Source organism: Astyanax mexicanus, chromosome 2 (assembly GCF_023375975.1).
Source record: "Astyanax mexicanus isolate ESR-SI-001 chromosome 2, AstMex3_surface, whole genome shotgun sequence".
Lineage (NCBI taxonomy): Eukaryota > Metazoa > Chordata > Actinopteri > Characiformes > Acestrorhamphidae > Astyanax > Astyanax mexicanus.
This window is the reverse complement of record NC_064409.1, coordinates 49,783,426-49,807,300: the sequence shown is the minus strand read 5'-3', so window position 1 is coordinate 49,807,300 and position 23,875 is coordinate 49,783,426. Positions and strand designations below refer to the sequence as shown.

General features: G+C 39.4%; 1 protein-coding gene across 5 annotated transcripts in view; it reads right to left on the bottom strand.

The window, feature by feature from the left end:
* Window positions 1-16,265: 16,265 nt before the first annotated feature.
* Window positions 16,266-23,875, bottom strand: part of mon2 (MON2 homolog, regulator of endosome-to-Golgi trafficking) — a 63,533-nt gene continuing 55,923 nt past the window's right edge. For 3 of the 5 annotated variants that reach the window (XM_049474441.1, XM_049474442.1, XM_049474445.1), the window contains 8 exons: window positions 23,681-23,809; window positions 22,046-22,236; window positions 21,802-21,862; window positions 20,985-21,108; window positions 19,247-19,454; window positions 18,955-18,990; window positions 17,133-17,215; window positions 16,266-16,957 (listed from right to left, as the gene is read on the bottom strand). In XM_049474441.1, the coding sequence (XP_049330398.1) occupies window positions 16,794-16,957; window positions 17,133-17,215; window positions 18,955-18,990; window positions 19,247-19,454; window positions 20,985-21,108; window positions 21,802-21,862; window positions 22,046-22,236; window positions 23,681-23,809 (996 nt within the window). In that variant the 3' untranslated portion in view covers window positions 16,266-16,793. The remainder of the gene's footprint in view (window positions 16,958-17,132; window positions 17,216-18,954; window positions 18,991-19,246; window positions 19,455-20,984; window positions 21,109-21,801; window positions 21,863-22,045; window positions 22,237-23,680; window positions 23,810-23,875) is intronic. The other 2 variants (XM_049474443.1, XM_049474444.1) reach the window with 1 other exon arrangement.

Here is a 23,875-nt window from a genome sequence, read left to right as displayed (position 1 = left end):
CATTGAGAACATGAAACTTCAGCTATCTCATCAGCATATACTAGACAGTATGGCTGAACTTAAAGATGTTTTTAGAAAAGTGAAGTCGCTTACAGAGAGAGTGACAACCCTCAGTAATGCTCAAGCAGAGCATCGACAGGAAGAGTCGCCAGATCTACCCCCTCCTCCACCTCCAGCACCACGTGCCACAGACAGAGAAGGAGAGGACTACAGTGACTGGCCACCCCCTCCCACACCATGGCCACCACAGTCAGAAGGCTACGATGAAGGTCAAATGGTCTCAGCAATAGACAGAATGATGAATGAGCTACAGCTACTGAAGCAGAGTGCTGCCTCAAGATCAACGCCAATGGCTAGCTCGCCTTCCACCCAGCAAACAGGCTATTTCTCTGGGTATCGCAACCGGAATCTGGTGACATATGCCGTGTTAGATGACGGCTCGGAGCGCACAATGCTCCTGCCAGAGGCCGCCAGACAGCTGGGGATAGAGGGCTCTACAGAAGAACTCAATCTTCGCACCATAAGACAGGATGTCCAGGTGCTCAGAGGAGCCTGTGTTTCCTTCCATCTATCTCCAGCTGGTCAGCATAAGAGGAGCTTCAAAGTCACACATGCCTTCACATCACCACACCTTAATCTCGCTGAGCGCTCCTACCCAGTCACATCCCTTCAAAAGAAGTACAAGCATCTGGTAGGTCTACCTCTTGAGCAGTTTACCCGGGTTAAGCCCCTCGTACTCATAGGTGCTGACCTCCCTCACTTACTCACACCGATTGAGCCAGTGAGATTGGGACCACCCGGGGGGCCTGCGGCTATCCACACCCGACTTGGATGGACCCTGCAAGGCCCCACTAGGCTAGTCCGTAGTGTGAGAGCTCTGAGCATTTCCTGAATAGGTGCCAAGCCATTCAAAAGCTCACAAAGGAACAAGTGACTGCGTGGATTAAAGGAAACAAGCGATGCTGGCGCTGTGCAAGGAACCACCAGGCTGCTCAGTGTGATTTAAAGAAGCTGTGTGAGGTGTGTCAAGGCAAACACTTAAAGGTCCTTCATGAGGTCAACAAGAGAGACACTGATGAGCCTCCCAAGGATGGGAGCAGCGCAGACAGCTCAACCACAGATGTTCTCTACCTAGACCACCCATCAGAGTCCTCTAGGGTCCTGTTGAAGGTCATCAAAGTGGTGCTTTGGTATCGCAACCGGAATCTGGTGACATATGCCGTGTTAGATGACGGCTCGGAGCGCACAATGCTCCTGCCAGAGGCCGCCAGACAGCTGGGGATAGAGGGCTCTACAGAAGAACTCAATCTTCGCACCATAGGACAGGATGTCCAGGTGCTCAGAGGAGCCTGTGTTTCCTTCCACCTATCTCCAGCTGGTCAGCATAAGAGGAGCTTCAAAGTCACACATGCCTTCACATCACCACACCTTAATCTCGCTGAGCGCTCCTACCCAGTCACATCCCTTCAAAAGAAGTACAAGCATCTGGTAGGTCTACCTCTTGAGCAGTTTACCCGGGTTAAGCCCCTCGTACTCATAGGTGCTGACCACCCTCACTTACTCACACTGATTGAGCCAGTGAGATTGGGACCACCCGGGGGGCCTGCGGCTATCCACACCCGACTTGGATGGACCCTGCAAGGCCCCACTAGGCTAGTCCAGCAGACTCTACCAGAACAGCAGTGCCTCTTAACCACAGTTTCTCCACAGACCACGGAGCTGATGACTAATGTTCAGAAGTTGTGGCAGATGGATGTGCTGCCATTCCGTAGCGACAAAGTCGTCACTCGGTCTAAGGAAGACCCGGAGGCCGTGGCTCTGTTGGAAGCAAGGACAACCAGAGTGGAAATCGAGGGCATCCTACGCTATGCCACCCCCCTGCTTCGGAAGCGCCAAATGCCCCTCTTTCAGGCCACCAAGGAGGCGGTTATGCCCAGTCTGAGGAACACAGAGAAGAGGCTGGCCAGAGATCCACAGCAGGCGGAGGCATACTGCGAGGAGATCAATAAGCTGGTCAAAGCAGGATCAGTGAAGAAACTAGGCCCTGACCTCTCGACGGAGGGTGAATCCTGGTTCATTCCCCACCATCTGGTACAACACAACGAGAAGAATCGCATAGTGTTTAATTGCTCGTACCAGTTCCGTGGACTAAACCTGAATGAAGCACTACTGCCTGGACCTACACTGGGTGCCTCGCTTCTTGGCGTCCTGCTGCGCTTCAGACAGAGTGCAGTAGCAATCAGCGTTGATGTACGCAGCATGTTTCACCAAGTTAGGCTCTTGCCGGAGGGCAGACCTCTTCTCAGGTTCGTATGGAGAGACATGAAGCGAGAAGATCCCCCAGACGTGTACGAGTGGCAAGTGCTTCTACGTTGATAATTGCCTACAGAGTGTTCCCACTGCCGAAGAGGCCAGGGAGCTTGTGGACAAGCTCTGTGGACTTCTTGCCACTGGTGGGTTTGAACTTCGCCAGTGGGCGAGCAATGTCCCATGTGCCATCAGTCACCTCCCAAAGGAGGCCCAGTCCAGCAGCCTTGAGCATTGGCTATCGCACGGTGACACCAGCCATCCAGAATCGGCCCTCGACCTTACGTGGCACTGGGAATCTGACTCTCTCGGTTACATGGGAATCTGACTCTCTCGGTTACAAGCACCGGCCCCTAGAGTACGGCACACTAACGATGCGCAACGTGTACAAGGTCCTTGCTCGACAGTATGACCCCCTGGGGTATATTCTGCCCTACACAACGCGTGCTAAAGTGCTTGTCCAGCGTCTCTGGGATAAATAACGCCACTGGGATGATCCACTCCTCCCTGAGGATTTACAGCAAGAATGGAAAGACTGGGAAGCAGAGCTTCAGCTACTACCACAGATATCCTTGCCTCGTCCCTACGTCACAGCTCAAGCCAACGCTCATGCAAGACAGATCCACATCTTCACTGACGCGTCCGAGAGGGCTTATGGATCGGTCGCATACCTACGGTCAGAGGACATCGGAGGGAGAGTCCACCTGTCCTTCCTTGTGGCCAGATCCAGAGTCGCTCCCCGCCGGCAGACCTCGATGCCAAGACTGGAGCTCTGCGGAGCCCTCACTGGAGCACAACTAGCCAGCTTGCTAGCGAAAGAGCTCACGCTGCACATCGTCAGCATCGTTCTGTGGACCGACTCAACCACAGTGTTGACGTGGCTCCAATCTGAGTCATGTCGTTTTAAAGTGTTTGTGGGCACTCGCGTGTCCGAAATCCAAGAGCTTACTGACTCCAGTTGCTGGCACTACGTAGACTGTGCCCTGAATCCCGTGGACGACATCACCAGAGGCAAGACTCTGGGAGAGTTGGCCCAGTCAAACCGTTGGTCTCAAGGGCCACCTTTCCTCCTGAAGGGCCCAGAGGAGTGGCCAGTGAGGCCTGACACAGTGCCTGAGCCAGACTCAGCAGAGTACCGTAAGTCTACCTTCTGTGGCCTGACGTCCACAGTTGAACCATCCAGCGTCACCACTGCTAGGCAGTACTCCTGCTGGATGGACCTGGTTGACTCCACTATCCAGGGGCTTAATGGGGCGGCTGCCCCATCTATAGTCCCAACTGCATCTGACTACCAGCAGGCGGAGACGCTGATCATCATGCAAATGCAACAGGACTGTTTCCCCGAGGAGCTACACCTTCTTCGGGCTGGCAAACCTGTCCAGAGGAGCAGTCGGCTGCTTACCCTTTCGCCTGAGCTGGATGCCGAAGTCGGAATTATCAAAGTGGGAGGACGACTGCGACAAGCAGAGGCGCTGGATCCCAGCACCATCCATCCAATCGTCTTAGATCCATCCCATCCAGCTACTAAGCTCCTGATTCAGGATTATGATTCCCGCTTATGTCATCCAGGGCCTGAGCGCGTATTTGCGGAGATGAGGCGCACCTTCTGGGTTCTGCGTGGGAGAGAGGCCATCCGACGCATACAGCACCAGTGCCAAGAATGCCGCCGATGGAAAGCTCGTCCAGTAGTGCCGAAAATGTCCGACCTACCTGCAGCTCGACTAAGGCTCTTCCAGCCACCGTTCTATTCAACTGGTGTTGACTGCTTCGGGCCATTCCAGATCAAGATTGGCCGCCGAACAGAAAAGAGGTGGGGCATTATCTTTAAATGCCTCACTACCCGTGCTCTGCACTTTGACCTCTTACCCAGTATTGATGTGGACTCCTATCCTATGGCTCTCAGAAGGTTCATCGCTCGCAGAGGGACCCCTGCAGAGGTCTACTCAGATCAAGATACCAATTTCAAGGCCGGAGCGAAGGAATTACGCGAGTCCTTTGCAAGCATGACTCCAGAACTGCAGAAGATCCTGGCGAAGCAGAAGATTGCCTTCCATTTCAACCCTCCTGCAGCCCCACATTTCGGTGGGGTTTGGGAGCGGGAGATTAGATCGGCAAAGTATGCTCTATACACCGTGATAGGAGCACAGTCAGTGTCCGAGGAAGTGCTTCGTACAGTTCTACTAGAAGTTGAGGCCATCCTGAACACTAAGCCTTTGGGCTACACCTCGTCTAGTATTGCTGATGAAGACCCTGTGACGCCTAATGTCCTTCTGATGGGGCGGCCCGATGGTGCGTTGCCACAGGTGGTGTACCCAATGGACAAAGGTTTGACGTGGAAGAGGTGGAGGTATTGTCAAGTGGTGGCTGACCGATTCTGGGCAAGATTTATACGCAATTATCTGCCCACTCTACAGTGTCGCCATAAGTGGAACGATACTACAGAGGACCTCGCTGTGGGCGCAGTGGTCTTATTGGTAGACCCACAGCTACCAAGAGCGAGCTGGCCTATTGGGAAGGTCATCACAGCTCATCGGAGTGCAGATGGACGGGTGCGGTCAGCAGACGTCCAGGTAAAGGGCCGAGTCTACACCCGTCCGTCCAGTGGCCCTTCCTGACTCCGACAGCAATGGAGATCATCCATCGTCCACCTGAAACCATTCTCTTGAGCGAATTGCCTCAGCAATTCGGGGGCGGCTGTAAGAAAGACTCTGGCATTGAATCTTAGCCCCGCCCCCTTCACGTGCAGTTTGGTCTAGTTCTACTGCTGTTTAGTTTTACTCTGTTGCTTCAGGCAAGTTACCACTTCAGGTTGGCTAGATCACAGCCTCAAGAGAATAGCATGTGAGGAGTTGTGTGCGTGTATTCCAACCAAACCACACACCACTGAGACTCTTGCACATGTAATTGAAGTGTGAAGTTTAATAAAGAAACGAAAAGGAGACAACTGCTTCATGGTGTTCTGACCGACACCCCCCATACAACACACATCCCATCATTAGAACCTGCACATACAGTCCTTTAGTGGTCCTCACCAACAGATAGCCTATGTTTTGGCATCAAATGCTAACAGTGGAACTGTTTTGGCATTATGGGAAACTCATGAGAAATTTAATTTGAAGCATGGATTGAAAAAAGTAATATTAATATAAAACTCTCTCTTTCTCTCTCTCTTAAACACTGATGGGATATTATATCAAATAGATAATGTACTGCACAAAATATACAGTGAGGTGAGTTATTTTAATCCATTTTTTCTCGTTTCTGGGCTTAATGTATGTCTGAATTAATATAATAGACTGAAACGTGTCGGTCTCCCGTTCTCTGTGTTTTTTTAAGTGTGCTCTCCGCCTGCGCTGCTGTTTACCATAAAATCGCACGTATACGTGAATCTAAATTTAAAGCCCGGATGACTTGACTGAGAATTTCCGAAGCGTGGATAGCTTGACTCCGGTCTTACTGTCAGCAAGCTCCATGACAGTTTTTAAAACTGCTGGCGTACTGTCAGCTAGCCCCCTGACAGTTTTTAATACTGCTGGCATACTGTCAGGAAGCTCCCTGAAAGTTTTTAGTAGTGCCGGCATACTGTCAGGAAGCTCCCTGACAGTTTTTAATACTGCCAGCGTACTGTCAGCAAGCCCCCTGACAGTTTTTAATACTGCTGGCATACTGTCAGCAAGCCCCCTGACAGTTTTTAGTAGAGCCGACGTACTGTCAGGAAGCTACCTGACAGTTTTTAGTAGTGCCGGCGTACTGTCAGGAAGCTACCTGACAGTTTTTAGTAGTGCCGGCGTACTGTCAGGAAGCTACCTGACAGTTTTTAGTAGTGCCGGCGTACTGTCAGGAAGCTACCTGACAGTTTTTAGTAGTGCCGGCATACTGTCAGCTAGCTCCCTGACAGTTTTTAGTACTGCCGGGTACGTGCCTGACACTGCCGGGTCGATGAAAAAGTGGCTGGCGGGTGACGTCACGAAGACCCACCACTGCCGCCCGTCTCCCGTCAGGCAAAGATCCAACCCCCTCTCTGATGTCACTAATTCCCGCTCTCTCTGCAATCTTCTGAAGGGATACGCGTGCCTCAAACCTTGCTTAAATGTACGCTCATTTAACCCTTGTATGGTGTTCATATTTTTGTTACTCAGACAGTGTTCATGGGTCTGGTGGACCCGCTGCATTTTAATGTTTTAAATTCTGCAAAATTATGGAATAGGTCCAACTCCGTTCCATTTTTCTCTAAAAACAGGCCTTCCCTCTAAATAAGTGCAATTCAGAATAATGTTTAGGATGGAATCTGGGATAAAAAGCTAAAAAAAAAAGACTTGATGTCCTGTACCGGGGAAACTGCCATCCGCCAATCCTAGTCGCATTCACACTGGGCATGGTGGCTCATTTTTTGGGCAAAAGAGCATTCAATTTCTGACAGGTATCCATTTAATTCTTCAACAATATTACAAGCTGGTACAGGAACAACAGGGGCAGAAACAAAACACACACAAACTACACACCCAGACAGGAGGAGAACAGAGTAAACACCTTTATTAGCCCCGGGTCCAGTAGACCCGAACATCCTGTATGTAATTTAAATGTGTAGGGGGGGTGTTCATCAAAAATGTGTTCCGATATATGTTCTTCACAGAAAATGACCCAAAGCCAATAAGTTTGAGTTAGAAATAGTAGCTGCGTGTCCCGAACGCGCTGCCTTATAAGATCCCTCATGGGTGAAAATGCTGCCGAACGAGGGAGCTGCCTTTGAAGGCAATGACTACCTAGGCAGCTCCCTTCAGATTGGACCGCAGCTAGTATTTGATGGTATCATTTTTCCTTTGATAAAAAATGTAAACGGGTCCCACAGACCCGAACACCACACAAGGGTTAAAACACTGTTCTTGCGTGAGAGGGTGCGTACGCATTAAAAAAGGGCTGAAATGTGCGTGCGCAACCTCTCACGCAAGAACAGTGATTTATAAAAAATATATATGGCGTAAAAAACGGGCGTACATTTAATCTAGATTTGAGGCACGCGTATCCCTTCAGAAGATTGCAGAGGGAGCGGGAATTAGTGACATCATGTGTTAAAGCACGGAACTGCAGGTACATGCGTAAAAACCTTCCTCACGCATATTAATACTTAAATCAAGATTAAAAACGTATAAATGAGGCCCACAATTCGCTGACTCATCTGGCTGCTCTCCAAAAGCATGTTTTGTCACAAGAACATAAGTATCTCTTGTGAGGAGAATAAGGTACCCACTTGAAGGTCTAAAATGAATGGGTTTAAATGAAGCAATGAAGCAATATCATAAAAATCATAGTTTATAAACGCCTTATAGTTTTTTGAAGGGAGTCGGCAGATTCTATAAACGGCTCTTGGTCAAACTAGCCCGCACGCTGTTTCTTAGAGCGCGCATACACTGAACATTGCGGCAAGCGTGAGAAGGAACACATTTCAAAATAAAAGTCCCCCCCTTAATATCACAACATTATGCTGTGGAGTGGTATTAAAAGGAATCCACATAATATCACATGTTATGTCTGATATCACATGTCAATTTCATGTAGTCCTGGTAGTACACAAAATAAAAGCCCTGTAAATTATAACAATTATGTTAATTAAATAATAATAATAATAATAATAATAATAATAATAATAATAATAATAATAATACTAACAATACTACTACTACTAATAATAATACTTGTATGTGTCACTCACTTAATAGCAGGGCATTATAATGTGTCATTTCAAAATAAAGGCCCTTTAAATTGTAACATTTATGTAATTTTACACAATGTTTAGACTGTTATTAAAAGAAATCTGTCTGATATCACAGTTCAATTTCAGATAGTCCTGATAGTACACTACTTGTATGTGTCACTCAATTAATATCAGAACATTTTGATGTGTCATTTCAAAATAAAGGCCCTTTAAATTATAACATTTATGTAATTTTACACAATATTTAGACTGTTCTTAAAAAAAAATCTGTCTGATATCACAGGTCAATTTCAGATAGTCCTGATAGTACACTACTTGTATGTTTCACTCAATTACTATCAGAACATTTTGATGTGTCATTTCAAAATAAGGGCCATTTAAATTGTAACATTTATGTAATTTTACACAATGTTTAGACTGTTATTAAAAGAAATCTGTCTGATATCACAGTTCAATTTCATATAGTCCTGATAGTACACTACTTGTATGTTTCACTCAATTAATATCAGAACATTTTGATGTGTCATTTCAAAATAAAGGCCCTTTAAATTATAACATTTATGTAATTTTACACAATATTTAGACTGTTCTTAAAATAAATCTGTCTGATATCACAGTTCAATTTCATATAGTCCTGATAGTACACTACTTGTATGTTTCACTCAATTACTATCAGAACATTTTGATGTGTCATTTTAAAATAAAGGCCCTTTAAATTATAACATTTATGTAATTTTACACAATATTTAGACTGTTCTTAAAAAAAAAATTGTCTGATATCACAGTTCAATTTCATATAGTCCTGATAGTACACTACCTGTATGTGTCACTCACTTAAAATCAGAACATTTTGATGTGTCATTTCAAAATAAAGGCCCTTTAAATTATAACAATATTTTATTTCAACACAATGTTTAGACGGTTATTAAAAGGAATCTGTCTGATATCACAGGTCAATTTTATATAGCCCTGATAGTACACCACTTGTATGTTTCACTCAATTACTATCAGAACATTTTGATGTGTCATTTCAAAATAAAGGCCCTTTAAATTGTAACATTTATGTAATTTTACACAATGTTTAGACTGTTATTAAAAGGAATCTGTCTGATATCACAGGTCAATTTCATATAGTCCTGATAGTACACTACTTGTATGTTTCACTCACTTAAAATCAGAACATTTTGATGTGTCATTTCAAAATAAAGGCCCTTTAAATTATGAAATGAAATATGAAATTGACCTGTGATATCACACAGATTCATTTTAATAACAGTCAAAACTTGTGTTAAAATAAAAATATTGTTATAATTTAAAAGGCCTTTATTTTGAAATGACACATCAAAATGTTCTGTTATTAAGTCAGTGACACATACAAGTAGTGTACTATCAGGACTATATGAAATTGAACTGTGATATCACACAGATTTCTTTTAATAACTGTCTAAACCTAGTGGTAAAATAAAAGATTGTTATAATTTAAATGGCCCTTATTTTGAAATGACACATCAAAATGTTCTGATATTAAGTGAGTGACACATACAAGTGGTGTACTATCAGGACTATATGAAATTGAACTGTGATATCAGACAGATTTCTTTTAATAACAGTCTAAACATTGTGTAAAATTACATAAATGTTACAATTTAAATGGCCCTTATTTTGAAATGACACATCAAAATGTTCTGATTTTAAGTGAGTGAAACATACAAGTAGTGTACTATCAGGACTATATGAAATTGAACTGTGATATCAGACAGATTTCTTTTAATAACAGTCTAAACATTGTGTAAAATTACATAAATGTTACAATTTAAAGGGCCTTTATTTTGAAATGACACATCAAAATGTTCTGTTATTAAGTGAGTGAAACATACAAGTAGTGTACTATCAGGACTATATGAAATTGACCTGTGATATCAGACAGATTTATTTTAAAGACAGTCTAAACATTGTTGAAATAAAATATTTTTATAATTTAAAGGGCCTTTATTTTGAAATGACACATCAAAATGTTCTGTTATTAAGTCAGTGACACATACAAGTAGTGTACTATCAGGACTATATGAAATTGAACTGTGATATCACACAGATTTCTTTTAATAACAGTCTAAACATTGTGTAAAATTACATAAATGTTACAATTTAAAGGGCTTTTATTTTAAAATGACACATCAAAATGTTCTGATTTTAAGTGAGTGAAACATACAAGTGGTGTACTATCAGGGCTATATGAAATTGATCTGTGATATCAGACAGATTTCTTTTAATAACAGTCTAAACATTGTGTTGAAATAAAATATTGTTATAATTTAAAGGGCCTTTATTTTGAAATGACACATCAAAATGTTCTGATTTTAAGTGAGTGAAACATACAAGTAGTGTACTATCAGGACTATATGAAATTGAACTGTGATATCAGACAGATTTCTTTTAATAACAGTCTAAACATTGTGTAAAATTACATAAATGTTACAATTTAAACGGCTTTTATTTTAAAATGACACATCAAAATGTTCTGATAGTAATTGAGTGAAACATACAAGTAGTGTACTATCAGGACTATATGAAATTGAACTGTGATATCAGACAGATTTCTTTTAATAACAGTCTAAACATTGTGTAAAATTACATAAATGTTATAATTTAAAGGGCCTTTATTTTGAAATGACACATCAAAATGTTCTGTTATTAAGTGAGTGACACATACAAGTAGTGTACTATCAGGACTATATGAAATTGAACTGTGATATCAGACAGATTTCTTTTAATAACAGTCTAAACATTGTGTAAAATTACATAAATGTTATAATTTAAAGGGCCTTTATTTTGAAATGACACATCAAAATGTTCTGTTATTAAGTGAGTGACACATACAAGTAGTGTACTATCAGGACTATATGAAATTGAACTGTGATATCAGACAGATTTATTTTAAGAACAGTCTAAATATTGTGTAAAATTACATAAATGTTATAATTTAAAGGGCCTTTATTTTGAAATGACACATCAAAATCTTCTGATATTAAGTGAGTGAAACATACAAGTAGTGTACTATCAGGACTATATGAAATTGAACTGTGATATCAGACAGATTTTTTTTAATAACAGTCTAAACATTGTTGAAATAAAATATTGTTATAATTTAAAGGGCCTTTATTTTGAAATGACGCATCAAAATGTTCTGATTTTAAGTGAGTGAAACATACAAGTGGTGTACTATCAGGACTATCTGAAATTGAACTGTGATATCAGACAGATTTCTTTTAATAACAGTCTAAACATTGTGTAAAATTACATAAATGTTACAATTTAAAGGGCCTTTATTTTGAAATGACACATTATAATGCCCTGCTATTAAGTGAGTGACACATACAAGTATTATTATTAGTAGTAGTAGTATTAGTATTAGTATTATTTAATTAACACAATTGTTATAATTTACAGGGCTTTTATTTTGTGTACTACCAGGACTACATGAAATTGACATGTGATATCAGACATAACATGTGATATTATGTGGCATAATGTCGTGATATTAAGGGGGGGACTTTTATTTTGAAATGTGTTCCTTCTCACGCTTGCCGCAATGTTCAGTGTATGCGCGCTCTAAGAAACAGCGTGGGGGCTAGTTTGACCAAGCGTTTTGAAGTGGGGGCTGGCTTGACCGCAGTGAGTTCGGGCAGAGAATCTTAGCTCTAAGCAGCAGGTTATAAATAGTTAACTGATTGTAATCACAGCAACCCTGTTATTCAGAGCGTTTGCATAGCATTGTGCTTTAAATGCGGCCTTTCACTGTAAAAAGCCACCTTTAACTGCAGTAAGCATTTAAGGTGGAACAGGAATCCGAATAAGACGCTAAAAAATCTAGAGTATTTCTATTAACGTTAAGACTAGCATTAAAAAACAGAGCCTGACCCAACCCGACCTGACTCAAATCAAGTTCGCCTTCTGGTCCGTTTTTTAAATTTCCCATTTTTGTTTGCATCATTTTGTTTGGTATTATATATATAAAAAAACGAAATAAAGATTTTTTTTAGATCTTGATTCTAAATTAAATATCAAATGAACCAATATATGTTAGCGTTCGTTTCTCATCACCATGGTCACATAGTGAAATACACAATATATTTAATGACGTAATAAACATGGTCGGATAGAGTGAAGATTAAACAGCAAAGGAATGGTATAAAACATACTATAAACATCTTAGTCAATACTGAAATGTTTTATTTTTGTTTGGCCAAAATGCACTGTGCCTTGTCTCTTTCGCAGCGCGCGGCACTGAGTTCAGACAGAGATAAAAATCTGTTCAGTTGTTCAGTTAAATACATTGGCGTAGGAACCGGGGGATGGGACATGTCCCACCCAATATCAGAAACAGGTGGACGGGAAATCTCTTAGCGCCAATCACGGAGCCAGTTCAGGGAGAAAGTTCCTTCTCTCAGAAGAAACAGCCAATCAGCTTGCTGGTTTTGCAGAGCACAGAGGAGAGTAGGGAAGCCCCCTCTCCCTGTGAAGGATTTTTTTTTTTAGATTTAGCAACGAGTTGGAGCAGCTGACGTATATCCATATCTGGATATACGGCGAAGGAAGGTAACGGAACTAACCATGTAAAATGTGATGATATTGTTTCTGATAGCTGGTTAAAAATAAACGTATCTGAATCAAAACCCACAGATCAAACCCACTCAGAGCCTAATAAAATACAGCTTGTGACTTATTGTGATTTGTGACTAGGATTGCAGGATTACTGTAAACTATAATGAAGGAAAATTCTTTCAGATAGCTTAACTAGTTAGCTAGTTTCTTAACCCTGATCACTGCCCTAAAATTAAAAGATCCAGCTGATCAGCTAATAAACAATCCTTTATTGAGTTACCTGTTCAAATCTCTTAGCCCCCTATGGACCATAAATCAATCATTATGTATATCCAGTAGTGTATTAGACACATCATACCACCACTTACTTTATTAAGTGCATTTAAAGCAGATAAACAGAAGTACAGAAAAATGGTTATTTGTTATTGAAAAAATAATTCCACAAATGTTGTTCTAAGACACTGTAGGGTGGGCTTTGATTCATATTAGCAGATGTCTCCCTGTGTAACTATGTTTGCATTATTCTCGTTCTTCTTACAATTTCCTCAAACTTGCTTAAACATTGTCACACTACTGAATAAGTTGCTGTATATTTGCTCAAAACATACAATTACAGTGAAAAAAGCCAGAAAAAAAACATTTGGATTTGCCTGGAATCCCTTGGAATAGATCTATAAAAGATCTATTTACTCAGGACATGTGGTCTTACTGTGAACAAAATGAACAGAAGTCAGGTTAGAGCAGTTTTTTTCAATCCTGTTCCTGCATATTCCCACTGTTATTTAGAGCTTTGTCTGCTTTAAAGGCTCTTAATGAAGTTAAGTGGGGGTATGATATGTCTAATACACTGCTGGATACACATAATGATTTATTTATGGTCCATAGGGAGCTGAGGGATTTTAATAGGTAATCTCAATAAAGGATTGTTTGTTAGATGATCAGTTGGATCCAGTGCGGAAAAAAAAGTTCAGTAACCAGGGTTCAAAAACTGCTTTAAACTACCAACTACTAAATTCTTTCTAACCACAACATCCTGCTTCTAGCTAACCAGTTATCTGAATGGATTTTTTAAAAATGTAATATAGTTTACAAGTCCTGCAATCCTAAATTAATAAACACTGAAAATGAAATAGTTATTGGCTGATCAGGCACATGGCAAGTTGATCATTACATTAAAAGATGCTGTTCCAGCTGTATACAAAGGACAATAAGTGGCAAACAAGCTTCTGAAAAGTAAGTTATGTTTATTACCTGTGATTACCACGGTTGTGTGCATATTATTAAAAGTTCTGCTTCACCAAACGCCTTGTTTGCCACTTATTGTCCTTTGTACACATAGTGAAGTCCGAGACGTTACTGAAGATGCAGCTTAGCCGGTACAGTATCTTTTAAGGTCCCCCGGGAAAATTCCGTTGTGTTGTGACTCACTTCCGTTGTGTTGTGGTTAGGGTTGCAGCGGTAACCGGTTTCACGGTATACCGTGGTATTAAAATGCACGGTTATCATACCGTGTGTGTTTGCTTATTACCGGTAAAACGCAAGCCAGCGGTGAAACTCACCCGCGCATGCGCAACTCTGCTCCGCTTCAGCTACTCAGCACACAGCGGTGAGAACGGCAGAAAGTGCTAGACTAGAGCTTCATTAACAATTATTATTGTTAATGAAAACGAACCAAATAACGAAAACTGAAAGTGAAACTTAACTAACCTATTTATAAGCGCTGTTTTCACTCCCGCAGTTCTACAGCGGGAGGTGTTGTGCTGATTCTGTCCGCGAAGCGGGAGTCGGATTGAGCAGGGAGTCGGATTCGGCACAACAGCGGCAGCGCGGCAGCACCTCGCGGTCCGCGGTGTTAGTTGTAAGCGCTCGCGCTAGCCGCAAAATACGACAGAAAACACTGAGAAACTGCAGAATTATGTATTGGACTAAAATGAGCACGAGGAGATAAAAGAGAACCTTTAACTGTGAGTAGCTCACATCAGAACACGCAAATCTCTCTCTCTCTCTGTCTCTCTCTCTCTGTGTCTCTCTCTCTCGCACGTGAACTTCTCCGCACTGTGTTTAGCTGTTCTTAAAAATCATTTTAATTAAATAATAGTTCTATGCTTCTGTGTTAGTGTTAATTAACATAATTCTGATCATATTTCGCTCATTCAAACAGCCTGAAAACAGATTTGTAATCTTGTAATCAACAAGATTGTAATCAATGTGGCCGTAAAGTCACAGCTAAAGGAGGAAATACATCAAACCTGTTCTCCCATCTTCGAAAACACCACCCCGCTGTGCAGTGGAAAGTATGTGTTCAGTTTATAATTTTAATCTGAACATAAATAAAACCTCTTTGTAGTCGTGCACAACCCATGCGGTAAGCACCCGCAAAAGCGCTGAGTTATCCGAAATTTGGGCACGCAGGTACAGGCGTGAAGTGCGTGCTACGATGGATTCACGTGTCCGTGTAAAGGTCCTGGCCGGACTGGATGTGAAAGACGCCATTCATTTACATGCGTTTATTTTCAAATTCTGACGTGCCTGTTTTTCATATGTTGAAGGTTTTAAGGTATGAAAGCCTTAAAATAGAAATCTCTATTGTGAGGATCATGTCAGAAATAAATCCCCTCTTTCTGCAGTATCTGGTTATATACCAACTTTTTTATATATATACACTCTTAATGCCCTTAAGAGTAGTGGAAAAACATGGTTTCCTTCACCTGATGGTGTAGTTTCTACAATAAATAGTTAATTGAACAAAAAACCTTTGTTGTAATTTCTTTAAGGGTCAGTTTAATAATATATGTAACAAACTGTGATACCGTGATAACCGTGATACCGCGGTATTTTCCGAGACGGTTATCATACCGTGAAAATCTCATACCGTTGCAACCCTAGTTGTGGTTCTATTTGCAGCGCGTTTTTCTATTTGCTGCGCCTGTGTTGTAATTTTGATGGATGTGTTTTGTGCTTTTGCAGCGCTTTTCAATTTGCACTGCGTTGGGCTTTCTCGGCCACCGTACAAAAGCTATGATTCAATGCTATTATATCAATGATGAAATTAACAAAATAGTTAACAGTTGTGTGGAATCGAGTCACAGATTTGGGCTTTAAGTTCATCATTGTTACAGTAATAAAACAATTTGCATTAGACCTGTCACAATAATTGTGTCATCAACTAATCGTACAATATTTGGACAGAACTATTTTTGCTGTCCCACTGTATATGGTATGTACAAGTATGTAAGTATTTTTGATTGTTTCTTTTGTTTTATTCATTTATTTATTTAGGAAAAAGAGCCCATTCATGTAAATGAGTCGGTATGTTGACTGTTGCTGTTTAAAAACAACATTTTATTTAATTTATGTTTGATAGATTTAGGTTATTAAAATATGTTTATATTCTAATTCCAATGTCTGCATGTTCATAGGGACAGCAGTAATTGCACTATTATGCTGCTGAATGATATTTTCATTATATCAGTGGCAGAAGAGTGTCGTAAAATAACTAACATTTAACACAATAATATTTTCTACAATATATTGTTTTGGCTTATGCTCTATATACACTGCAGAGCGATGATGGTGGCCCACATAAATTAGTTCATTATGTATGTATATATACACACATGCCTAGACAAAAGAAATGATGAGATTTTCATAGAACTGTACCATTTATTTTACACACACAGGGTACATCCCTTCTCCAGCTGACTAAAGATGGCATGGAATGTTACAGTAAGATCTTGCATAAAATCATTTGCTTTTGAGAAAATGTCAAAAAAGAAGACCACTTTATTAATTTGTGTATTTTCGAAACCATTCTTGGGCTTGAGATCATTAAATGTGGAAATATGTCTTTTTTGTCACATCATTAACACTACATCACCACACAATGTACATTAACTCCTGTCATGTTAAAGAAAAGCTTTGGGGGAGGGGCATAAAAACAATGAACACTGCAAATTTTATGGAGCAGTTAATACATTGTTACTGTCCAGGCAGCCAATCGTACTCTAATTTAAACTTGTGTTAGAAAAAGCTCAGAACGATGGATCTTGGTTTCCATGATGACAGCAAGACAATGTGCTGGGGTGAGAGAGAGTCTGTGTGTGTGAGTGTGTGTGTGAGAGAGTCACATTCATGGTTCTGGTTGGATAAAAAGCTTGCAGGGAGTATCAGATCACGACTCCCCGTTCTGCACTTTGGACACTGGTGGCTGCATTAAGTCTTTGAAAGGCCCCAGAGCCTCCTTCAGAGCGGAGCTGACCTCAGGGGAGGAGCAGGTGATGCACTCCACCAGCGTGGGATACAGAGCGATCACCTGGGCCCAGGTATTCCCATCCACTACAGAAACACGGGCACAGCGGCAACACAGTATGGAGGAGGTGAATGAAAATGAGAGAGAGAGGAAATGGCAGAGAACACACATTAGTTTACTGTGGATGTGCCAAATATTTGCCAAATTATTCAGCTAAAATGCAGTAGTGGCATTCCAACAATACACTGTCAACATACTTACCATTCTCTGGTTGCGTCTTTTTCAGGGAATCCATGAGCGTGCTAACAGCTTTTAAGACAAAAATTATTTCTGTCACTTGTTGCCTGAAATAAACAAAACAACAAAAATGGGTGAAATTTACTTCTGGAAGGACATTTTTTTATTTGTAAATCAGATTACATTACAGAACCTTCTCTGGTAAAACTAATTCAATTTCACTCTGTCATCCTATGAAATGGCTCTTACTTTGCTGTAAAAGAAATGTGTGCACCCTTTTAAACTTTTGAATTTGTACAGATTTTAAACTAAATTATATTAATGCCAAACCTAATAAAATATATAAAAGGGCCTCTGAGGCATGCCTGTGTTTCAGGTTCTGCAGGTTCTACAGCTCTGGAAGAAATTAAGAGACTACTTCACTTTCTGAATCAGTTTCTCCGATTTTGCTCCTCTCTTATTTTTTCCAGAGCAGTAGGTGTTTTTTGGTGGACTTAAAATTTATTGATTTTTGTCTAAAAACAAAGTTTAACACCTTTTCACACCTGATGCCTGCAAAATTCACAACTTCCACACAAAAGGCAGGAATAAAGAACAAAACTTAATTGCATTAATGTTTCTGCCAGATTCCATTTTTATGCTACTATAATAGTCTATATAATCAGACTAAATATAATGTAACAAAATGTGCACAAATTCAGAAATTTAGACAGGGGGCAAACTAGGCCGGTCACAATAAAAGTTTTTCAGACAAATTGTATACTGATCCAGAGATTTTGGGATAAACAATATTATTGTCGATTTAAGACAATTATATGCTACTCACACACTGATAATATAGTAGCATAATAATGAAATGACACCCTTTTGAAGACTTAAGCCCTATCCGGACAGGATTAGTTTCTCAGGGGGACATCTGTGAAAAATATTTCACACTTTTTTTGTGAGTTTTTTTTTTTGGCTTTCTCGGTCACATAACATCGTGTTGTCATGTGATGGCGGAGTCTAACTTTAAAACACACTGGAGCAGAGACGATTTACTGACTCTTATTTTGGTTTGGGACGAAACCAAATTTCAGCAACAAGCAACAAAGTGTGGGAGTCCATATGTAAGTACGTCTGTGAGCTGTGTCCATTTCCACTTGCTGTTGTGTTTATGTAGATCGCCGCGCATCCAAACTGTAATTTCAGTGCGTAGCAGTGAACAAATAGCTATTTTATTAAAGAGTTCAGCGAAAAACAGTAGGTAATTTATCCAGAGGATGTCTGAGAAAAATACATGCACAGGAATTAAATCACAGAGGAACCCGCATAAAAGAGAAAATTACTCCAGGACCCCCTAAGAAATCAATCCCGTCCAGAAAGGGCTTTAAAGATATAGGGCTTTACAATTGTGCTCAAAACCTTGTAGCATATATATATATATATTTTTTCTCAAGTATAATTCTTCTATGAACAAACATGAAACTATGTATGAGGTTAGTAAAAATGATTAACAATGTAACTATTGTCACGGGCCTTGGGCAAACTGATTATGAATGACATCCATAAATAATATTAATAAAACGACACACATTCGGGTGTCATCATGCTTTACACGGTCTAACAACACTGTGCATCACTGCATAATCCATTCTAATTATCCAAATATATATCATATCATATATTACATGGAATATCAAAAGGAGCAGCATTTGATCACCAACAGGTATAGTACCATTAGACTGTGTCACATTCTTGCCAACAAATGGTGAGGGAGAACAAAAGGGGACTGAAAACAAAACAGAAGCTGACTGTTTAAAAGACGAATGAATAAAAACCAATGAAAGGTGCAAATGGGCTTAACCTGTACGGATGGCATTCTAGCTCCATCCTGAGTGCACTGAGGGAGACACAGTGAGAAGACTGTTATGGTTCTGAGTGTGTGGCAGATTCACACACTGTAACAGCACATGTAGATGAGTAGAACATGCCAGTCATGTGGCCAAGAGAGAAACGGAATTGTAAAAAGGGATTTTCAGGTTTCAAGTTGCTTTAACTCACCCGGTCATCTTAAAACTCTCTGTGTATGTACACAGTGTGTGTGTGTGTGTGTGTGTGTGTGTGTGTAGTCTGTGTAGGTGCGGGGGCAGAATTACCTCGGCAGCGGGCAGCGGCCGCTGAGCCTCTCGTCCTCGACGTAGCGGCGGAGAACATCCTGAGCTCTCTGGAGCAGCACTGAGAGAGCCATGCGTGAGATATAGCCCTCCTGTGGTGTGGTCACTTTATTACTGAAGGAAAACTGTAGCAGAGTCTCGAAACACACTTTAGAGAACTCCTCACGCATCCGGATATCAATCTCTGCCTCTGCAACCAGAAGAACATGACCGGACATTAATAAACACTAAAGATATGTTGGCAACACTGTAAAACACCAGTGTATATACAACAGTAAAAAAAAACTATTAATCGATACTAGACATTATTAAACATTTTCATGCTTAAGAATGTTGTTAAAAAAAATTGTTTAAATGTTTTTAAAATGTTACAAACTTCTTCACTAGAGTCAATTAATAATTAGTTAAAACATTCAATATTGTGGACATGTGTTCCATTGCTTAAACATACAGTACCAGTCAAAAGACACCTTTCCATGCATTGCTTTTATTTATTTATTTTTCCTACACTGTAAGTGAATACTAAAGTCATCCAGAATATGAAGGAACACATAAGGAATCATGTAGTAACTTAAAAGTGCTAAACAAACCAAAATACTCTGTGAAGCATTTAGATTGCTCTTATCTGGGGAGCTGTTAACATTCAGTTTCTGAGGCTGGTAACTCTGATGAACTAATCCTGTGTAACAGAGGCAACTCTTGGTCTTGCTTACCTGGGGCAGTCCTGATGAGAGCCAGTTTTATCATAAAATCTTTTAGTTTTTAAGTTTTTTTTTACAGATTAACTGACCTTCAGTGCAAGTCATTTGTTTATTTACTTAGTGGAGAAGCTATTCAAATCCTAATATGGATTCGAAGGGCTGTTCACTGTATACCTGTAATTCTACCTCTTTACAACACAACTGATGCTCTTAAACACATTAGGAGGACAAAAAAAAAATCAAGTAATTTACTCTTAACAAGTTCAGCACAGCTGTTAACTGAAAGTCATTGTAGGTGACTCTACCTCATAAAGCTGATTAAAAAAATGCCCAGAAGTGGAAAGCGGTCATCTAAACAAGAGGGTGCTACATTGAAGAACATAAAATACAAAATATTTTGGATGACTTTAAAATGAATCTAGGAGGCAGAACATTTTAACATAATTATAAAAAAAAATAATAATAATAATTAAAGGTGTCCAAACTTTTGACTGGTACTGTACATATGTGTAAATAAATTCCAAATAGAAATAAATGCAACCAGTTATGTGCGTGTAAGGACCATTGTCTTGCCTATGGTATTAGAAAAAAGGATACATGGATACAGGTGCATGTTAATTTACCAGTTACAAACTATGTAAATGCAGCTACCATAAATTCACTTGCATACCTTACCGTTAAATGAGTTTTATGGTATTGACATTGTTACATACATAACAATCACATAAAATTGGTAATTTTTCATTTACATGTTCATTACACCAATTAAGCCCAGAAGAAATGGTTACATGCTCAAAATTTGCTAAAAATATATATATATTTTAGTAATAAACAGGACAAATTGAGCCACAGCATAACAGTACGGTTAAATGTTTGTTTTTTTTGTTTTCTATTACGCATCTTTATTTCCTACACTTCCAAACAGTTCTATCTGAGGGTGTATGAATTCAGTGTTGTGACAGACTGCACATGCAATTCAAATTGAAATCTGTTGGATAAAACAAGTGCTTATTCCCCACCTGTAAAGGAGGAGGACTGGGAGTGGATGGATCCTTTGTTGAGCATGGTCATGATCTGACCTACAAACTCTTTGGGGATGAAGTTGGCATAGGGCAAAATCTCAGTACTGATCAACTGCACCACCTGCAGGACAAAAACACACCACAAACAACCTCTATTAAAAAACCTTGTCAGAGAAGATATGCTCTGAAAGTGCTTAATTTGTTTTTAAGTATGACTTCAGCTATGCTGTTCTGTAGTAATGATGATCATTCATTATGGTAACACTATTGATCACAAAAACAAACAAACAAACAAACAATTTGTTATTGTTCAAGCACTAATTTTTAAGTCTTTAGAATTCAAAGACTCAAGGAGACTTTATTGCCATCACACGTGGTACATGAGGTGGAAAGAAGGTAAGATAAAATAGAACTAAATAAATAGAATAAAATAGATAAAGATAAATACACAAAATATATATATATCCCCTTATGCAAGGCCAACCTTTATCTGTTTAAATGGGGAGAGACTCTAAAATACTCTAAACAGAAGGTCTAACTGTCATTTGAACCACATATTTTACATCACTGATAAAATCTCAACAGCAACGGGGGCTTCCTCACCAGCAGGATGACTCTCCTGCACTCTCAAGGGTGGGACTTTATCTATAATTGGGTGCTGTGATTAGTATTTAAAAAATCCACTCACAGGTCTCTGTCCATAAGGTGGGAAAGTTTGAAAAACCCTGCTTTATATTATTATATATTTCTTCTATAAGTCATGTTAACAGCTGTAAAAAGTATGTCTCAATACTGTATGAACTTTAAATCCTACCTCGACATCAACGGCTTCATTCTTCTGGAACTCTTGAATGGACAGGTTATCAGGAGGTGTGCTGTACACAGAATAACGTACATTGGTACACTTGATTTTAGCCGTGCAAAACACTATTATAATGTTTTCTGTTTGTGCACAAACAAAGATGCATTATAATGTAAAAAGCAAACAGTATTAAAAATATTAAAAGAAAAAAAGAAAGAAAAAAATATGTGGACTATTTATTATTGTTGCCAGAAACCTTTTGGTGAAGAGGAAGTCCTCGAAGGCGTTGGCAAGCTCAGGCCACATGGTGTCGAACTTGCCAGAGGACGCCTGTTGCCGGGCGACGGGGAGGCCAATGGAGAGAACTTTGAGCAGAGAGGAAACTGCCAGCTTCCAGGTGCTCTCTGCAGGACATGCATACTTCAGCCCTAAGGGCATCCTGAGAGTCTAAAGCAGCAGATAAAACATGGATGAGGATGAGAAGTTCATGAAATTCATACGAATCATAAATTCATTCTCTGTTTATCCACAAATTGTCAAGAATATTACTCAACACCTCTTTATTTTAGCTTAGTACCTAACTCACATAACCTAAGAGTGGGGACAATGCAGACCTATTGTAATGTATTGGTATTTAATGTTTTTTTTTATTTTTTTTTATTATCTCAATTCAGTTCCAAATCTTTGTTTTAACCAATGTGTTCAGAGCGCCATTTGATGGCCTCAAATTTTTATAATATATAGTAAAATAGTAAATATTGCAGAGTTAGAGTTAAAGTCTGTTGCAATGTCAGTTCTTTACTGTTCGGCTCTAAATCACAGTTTTTCACTTGTTTTATCTTTTTATCTTTCACCTTTTTATTTATTTAATTTCTTTATTTATTTCCTGCTGTACCTTTTTATTTTATCTCTACTGTTCACTTTATATTATATTATGTTTAGCTACTTCATTTGTTTGTTATTCTTATTATTTTTATATCTCTTTACTTTATCGCTTTATTGTTTACCCTGTCCACTTATTCTTATAATCTGAATTATTTTATTTCTTCATAATTAAATCTTAATTGTTTATTTGCTTTTCTAATTCTTTTTTTGTTTTTCTAATGCTTGGTGTCATTATTTTTTTATTGTTTGTTTATGAAGTTCCTTATTTTAGTTTAATTTAAAGCTGATTAAATATTTGATTTTAATGAAAAAAAAAAAAAAATTAGTCCCTTTAAGTTGTAACTGCTTGGCTGCATTGAAAATGAGCGTTACCCTCAATACATTCATGAGTTAAAATAGAAGTTGAATAAAAGTAAAAGTTGATTGATTATTACATCATAGCTGACCGGAGCTTACAACAAAGTAAAATAAAAGATAACCTCAATGCGAATACACACACATTACATAAGTCTAAATCACTGTCGACAAACAACAACTGATACCAGTCCAGAGCATGTATCACTACATACACAAGCATAAACTGCAGTGTTTTAAAGAACTGGGGTCTGAATGGTCAGGAAGGTCAGTCAGATTAGATTATAAGATATTAAAGACACTATGAACTACTAAAATAAATAAATCAGTCAAGAATACATAATGAAATAAACTGTACAGGTGAAAGACTTTAAAGGTAAAGAAACAAATATTTTTTAACTTCCAATGGAAGTCAAAGTTTAAAAGATTTCATTTTGTAACAAAAAACGATTGCTATTATGACTATTATTATGTCAAAATGTATTTGAGTAACATCAACAATATATGTGTATATATATATATATATATATATATATATATATATATATATATATATTATAATTAATATATATATTAACAGGAACACAATAGCATGCATAATAGCAATTTCAGTACTGGTTCATACGATGTCCTGCAAATGATATAGAATTACCTTAATGATGCTCTGTAATACTTTCTCATTGATGACAGCTTTGTGGCAAGCGGTTTTGTGATACAGGTCTACCACCACTTCTAGAGACCTCTCAGCAAATGGCACATAGTTTAAGGCCACCCATTCTGCCTGCAGAACAAGAGAAAGAGCAGACAGCAAGAATGGTTATGAAATTAATCATTTCAGCTCATATGT